Source organism: Ovis aries, chromosome 2, assembly GCF_016772045.2.
Source record: "Ovis aries strain OAR_USU_Benz2616 breed Rambouillet chromosome 2, ARS-UI_Ramb_v3.0, whole genome shotgun sequence".
NCBI lineage: Eukaryota > Metazoa > Chordata > Mammalia > Artiodactyla > Bovidae > Ovis > Ovis aries.
This window is the reverse complement of record NC_056055.1, coordinates 210,201,881-210,207,547: the sequence shown is the minus strand read 5'-3', so window position 1 is coordinate 210,207,547 and position 5,667 is coordinate 210,201,881. Positions and strand designations below refer to the sequence as shown.

The window sequence follows — 5,667 nt, the reverse complement described above, 5'->3', positions numbered from 1 at the left end:
ACTAGCAAAACCATGGAGTTGGCCCCTGCTGCTGTAACACTGATACGGCATCTCAGGAGACACAGCCATTAGAATTATGAAGGAGCGGAGGACTTAGGGGACAACACAACTTTTGTCTTCTCTCTTTTGCTTACTCATCATGCCTATTATAAAGGGAGTGTGTAGGCCTGTTGTGCTGAGCATTTGAAATAGGTCCTGTGGACTACTACAAGGATGAATTTCAGATGAGGGAATAACATTCATATCCCCCAGACATTTACTGAGCAAACTTTATGTGCCAGTTCTTTCTGCCAGTTAGTAAGAATACAGAAGTAAAGATGGATAGGGAAGAGGGAGATAAATTAGGAGTTTAGGATAACATATACAGATTAGCACATATAAAATAGTATGCAAGGGCCTAATATATAGCACAGGGGACTATACTCAATAATCCATAAGGGAAAGCATCTGAGAAAGAACAGATATAAATATACAAATAACTGAATCACTATTCTTAAAACTAACTTAACATTATAAATCAACTATACACACACAGAAAGAAAGGAAGGAAGGAAGAAAAAGAAAAAAAGAAGGAATAGATCAGAACAGTGTTTTTCAAAGTTTGGTCCAAGAACAACCTGGTGCTGCTGGTTAGAAATATAAACTCCTAGGGTTTTTTCTAGATCTAATAATGCAGAATCTTGGACAAAAGTAGAGCCTTAGCATTTTTAATAAGCACAGTGTGCATATGCACACTGGAGTCTGAAGAGCACTAGGTGATTTCTTTTTTTTTTTGCACTTTTCTTTTTGAATGGGGTTATAGCCAATTAACAATATTGTGATAGTTTCAGGAGAACAGCATTTGGACTCAGCCATATATATATAAATGTATCCATTCTCCAGGAGAAGGAAATGGCAACCCAGTCCAGTATTCTTGCCTGGAGAATCCCATGGACAGCAGGGTCTAGTGTGCTATACAATCCATGGGATCACAATAGTCAGACACGACTTAATGACTAAACCACCACCACCGCCATCCATTCTCCCCCAAGCCCGCCTCCCATCCAGGCTGCCATATAACATTGAGCAGAGTTCCATAGCCTTAGGTGATTTCTAAAGTTCCTTCCAAATCTATACTTTCTTTGTGGTGGAGACGTTTTTTAAGGCATCTTTGAAAGGATTGAACATCTTTGAGAGAGATGAATGGGTTGAAGTCATCCTTAATAATATCTCACTATGACTAATACCAAACAGTTATTCAGTGCTCATTTGTGCCATGTACATGCCCAACACATTAAACACATAATCCCATTTATGCATGTCAATGTCCTTCAGCCAAAGACCACCAGAAACACGTGCATGAAACAAGAGGGTTTGTTACTGGTAACAGCAGCAGAGAGAACATACTCCATGGGGAAGCATGGACCGTCTTTGGAGGCTTAGGAAGAACTATGAAAGGATTTGTACTTTGGTTAGGTGAATTGGGAAAGTGTCTAAAAAACAAGAATTGACTTGATTGGGTGGGGCAGCAAGGGTAATTTTATGATTGAATATCTTAATAAATCTACTCATGGGGAAGGGAGCAAAAAACAAAGATAAAGCTGCAATTGATAAAGAAGTAGCAGTTAATCGTTTTGGCTGAGAGAGGGGGTGCTGGTATTTTGTGGGTGGCACACTGGCTTTGTTTCCGCCTATGCTGAGACAAAATTATGAAGCGGCCTTATTTTGTCTCATTTCATCATGATCTCAGGGTAACCTTTCCTGAAATTGGTATTTTGTGAGATTCTTTTTGTCTAGCAGGGAAATATGGCCTAGCTCTGAGGGCCAGGCCAGCTCTCAACTATTAGAAGCTACCCTTCCTTCCTTTCTCATTCCACATAGTATATCCCATGAGGTAAGTATTATGAAATAACTCCTGCTTTGAGAAGTCATAAGGCTTGGCCAAGTTCACGTGGCTACTAAGTAGACAGTCCGAGTCCATGAAGTTTCACCACCTTCTCCCGGCAAAGGGGAAGCAATCTATAAAGCAATATACTTCTCAGCCTTGAACCCAATGGCCACAAAAACCTTTCTTTTGGTCTGTATCACAACTTGGCTGCCAGGGGCTGGACTCCAGTTATATGAAGTGTACTCACCAAAGAGAAAGTTTAATAGCTATGTCTTAACAGCCCAGCCCAGTCAAAACTAGCAAAAATAAGAATCCAGATTTGTGTCCTGCACTGGCTTGACAAGTGCTGTGAAGAAAGAAGTCTTAGATAGAGTGGTCTCTGTCGTCCAGGAAAGTTAGTGCTTGTGGCATTCTGCTTCACCCACAGCCTCTCTGGAATTCTGGGGGCCCGTCCATAAGGGCATAGATTTTTTCCCAGAAAATACACGGGCATAACTGAATCATATGTATACAGATGTGAGTCTCAGGTCAAAAGTTCAGCCTGATGTGCTGATAAATTTATAAAACACCAAGAATCCAAATAAAAGCAACTCTAGGGACTTACCCAGAACCCGTACAGGACAGCGTTAGAATATACCAGAGAATGAGGGCAAGCTCGACAGGCATTTCCACTGAATGCAGCACGTAAAAGGGATCCAAAAAATCCCCTTACTCACCCCCCCGGGGCCCCTTTTGTGTTGTTCTTGCCAACGCAGCAGCCGCCCTGCTATATAGACCCGGCGCGCGGCTGGGGCCTCATAGCACTGAACTCGCATCATCCGTTGTCAATCAGCCATGGGGAAGGTGAATGGAACACAAGGGAAATAAAATGGAGGGGGGAAACGCCTTTATACAGGATTTATTACGGGGAGCTAATGATTTAATTTTGAATTATTCTTCCTTTGCAGATCACATTCTATGAGGACCGGGGCTTCCAGGGCCGCCGCTACGAGTGCAGCAGCGACTGCCCCAACCTGCAGCCCTACTTCAGCCGCTGCAACTCCATCCGCGTGGACAGCGGCTGCTGGATGCTGTATGAGCGCCCCAACTTCCAGGGCCACCAGTACTTCCTGCGGCGCGGCGACTACCCCGACTACCAGCAGTGGATGGGCCTCAACGACTCCGTCCGCTCCTGCTGTCTCATCCCCGACGTGAGTTCCGCTTGATTCCAATCCTGCCACCTGAGTGTCCTGCAGTCTATTACCGATGGGTGTTAAGGCATGGAGGTTTTCCTTTAAGTAAGAGTTAAGTGTCCTTTCGGAAGCTGACAAAGCCCAGTTAGATCTAGGCGCGCGCGCATGCACACGCACACACACACACACACACACACACACACACACACACACACACACACCCCTAGGTCAAACAGAGCTTGTCTGTAACAAATGTTAATATCACTGCAGGATTTAACACAAGTGGGGAGCCAGTTGGGCATAAGAAGGCAGTATTTCTAACAAATCAGTTTTTAACCTATAGTAAAGGAATTGATCGGAGAAGGCACTGGCAACCCACTCCAGTACTCATGCCTGGAAACTCCCATGGATGGAGGAGCCTAGTAGGCTGCAGTCCGTGGGGTCACTAAAAGTCGGACACGACTGAGCGACTTCCCTTTCACTTTAAACTTTCATGCATTGGAGAAGGAAATGGCAACCCACTCCAGTGTTCTTGCCTGGAGAATCCTAGGGATGGAGGAGACTGATGGGCTGCCGTCTATGGGGTCGCACAGAGTCGGACAGGACTGAAGCGACTTAGCAGCAGCAGCAGCAAAGGAATTGATAACGAACAAATTTGATAGTTTCCAGTACACAGACTAATAAATATGGACAAGTCTATTATTAATTAAGCTGTCCAAAGATATTGTCCAATTCTGGGGAAAGTAATTTTTCTTAATTTGGAAAGTCAATTGAATTCTGGTTTTAGACTATTTAAACAAAATTTCCACCAAAGTTGTGGTTTTAAAAAATCTTATTTTAGTGGTAAATTTATGTGTATATGTATATACATTTGGGTTTCCCTGGTAGCCCAGCTGGTAAAGAATCCACCTGCAATGCAGGAGACCCCGGTTCCATTCCTGGGTCAGGAAGATCCACTGGAGAATGGATAGGCTACCCACTCCAGTGTTCTTAGGCTTCCTTTCCTGGTGGCTCAGCTGGTAAAGAATCTACCTGCAATGTGGGAGACCTGGGTTCTATCTCTGGGTTGGGAAGATCCCCTGGAGAAGGGAATGAGCTAACTATTTCAGTATTCTGGCCTAGAGAATTCTATGGGCTGTATAGTTCATGGGGTCCCAAAAAGTTGGACATGACTGAGCAACTTTCACACACTCCCATATACATTTAGCAAATAATACTCATATTAAAATATTAACAAAATACCTAACATTTTCCTCCCAAATATAAATTTGTTATCACGTAGGAATCAAGAAATTAGGGAATTAAGTATTAGGAATCAAGATATTTGATTTCTTGATGGAGTCTAATCCAGACCTTGAACCTCTTAAAAATTCCACCTCCCACATTAAAAAAATGGAAAATGAACACACAAATATTTGTTAATATTTACTAGTAGAATACAGATCACAGCAATTTCAGAGTCTCAGTTCTCACATTGCCCATCTCATGTCCCAACCTGTCAAGTTCATCTGTTTGGTTGCTTTTTCTGCTCCTTCTCTGTTTGGACCGAGCAGACAAGCTCCCATAGGCTGCGGCTGTATGAGAGAGAGGACCAGAAAGGCCTCATGGCGGAGCTGAGCGAGGATTGCGCCTGCCTCCAGGACCGCTTCCGCCTGAGCGAGGTCCGCTCGCTGCACGTGCTGGAGGGCTGCTGGGTCCTCTACGAGATGCCCAACTACCGGGGGCGGCAGTACCTGCTGCGGCCACAAGAGTACAGGCGCTACCAAGACTGGGGGGCCGTGGATGCCAAGGCAGGCTCTCTGCGGAGGGTGGTGGATTTATACTAAAATAGGTTCACACTACCATTTTCTTATTTTGGAATCCAATAAAGTATTTAGTCTGTATTGTTGGCAATCGCTGGCTTCTGTTTTTCTTTCATTGTGTGCCAGTTAATCCAACTGTAAATGCTCCCTGTTAAAGGTTGAGAAGTGGATAAGGTGTGTGGTGGGGGTGAGGGGCAGGGAGGTCTCTTCCGGGTAGAATGAGTTTTGAACAAGGGTCAAGAGTGGAGGTGGAGAAAGGAGGCAGCCTGACTGAGAAGGAAATTGAAGGAGAGAAATGGGGGATTTCCCTGGTGGGCCGGTGCTTAAGAATCTGCCTCACAATGCAAGGAAATGGGTTCATCCCTGTTAGGGGAACTAAGAGCCCACACGCAGCAGACCAACTAAGCCCTCATAGGGCAACTACAGAGTCCCTGTACCTCATGGAAAGAGCCCACATGATGGCAAGGAAGAACCTGAGTGCCTCAACTAAGACGCAGCTAAAGAAATCAATAAATATTCAAATGAGAGAAATGGGAGGGGGGTGACTGGGGAAAACCAGCATTCAACGGAGAACCTAAGGAACAGCATTACAGCAGTTTCCTTCTGACCCAAGAAGTAGTTGTGAGCCACAGAGTCACAGGATGAGCGGTGAATGGCAGCCCATTTGCAAAAAAACTGATTAGACTACATAAGGAATTGTAGCTTTGTTTTACTTTCAAGTAGAGTATTATATAACTAATGCCAGGGCTGCCATCAGTCATTGGCATACTTTTGGACTCAGTTGAAGACCCTCCTCCTTATTCCAAAATAACTCCTGATTAGGGTG

General features: G+C 44.4%; 1 protein-coding gene across 2 annotated transcripts; it reads left to right on the top strand.

Moving 5' to 3' along the window:
• Positions 1-2,701: 2,701 nt before the first annotated feature.
• LOC101119537 (gamma-crystallin C) lies at positions 2,702-4,865 on the top strand. 2 transcript variants are annotated; one of them, XM_015092929.2, is made up of 3 exons: positions 2,702-2,710; positions 2,815-3,057; positions 4,593-4,865. In XM_015092929.2, exons 1-3 carry the CDS (start codon positions 2,702-2,704, stop codon positions 4,863-4,865), a joined length of 525 nt encoding a protein of 174 aa, XP_014948415.2. The 2 variants fall into 2 exon arrangements, with proteins under 2 accessions (XP_014948415.2, XP_012011846.2); XM_012156456.2 differs by having other exon boundaries at positions 4,590-4,865.
• The last annotated feature ends 802 nt before the right edge of the window (positions 4,866-5,667 follow it).

What these genes read in the sequence shown, in the direction of transcription:
- LOC101119537 (XM_012156456.2), top strand. An exon ending in CCTGCTGTCTCATCCCCGAC is followed by an intron (nt 3,058 to 4,589) that starts GTGAGTTCCGCT and finishes GTTTGGACCGAG; the next exon opens with CAGACAAGCTCCCATAGGCT.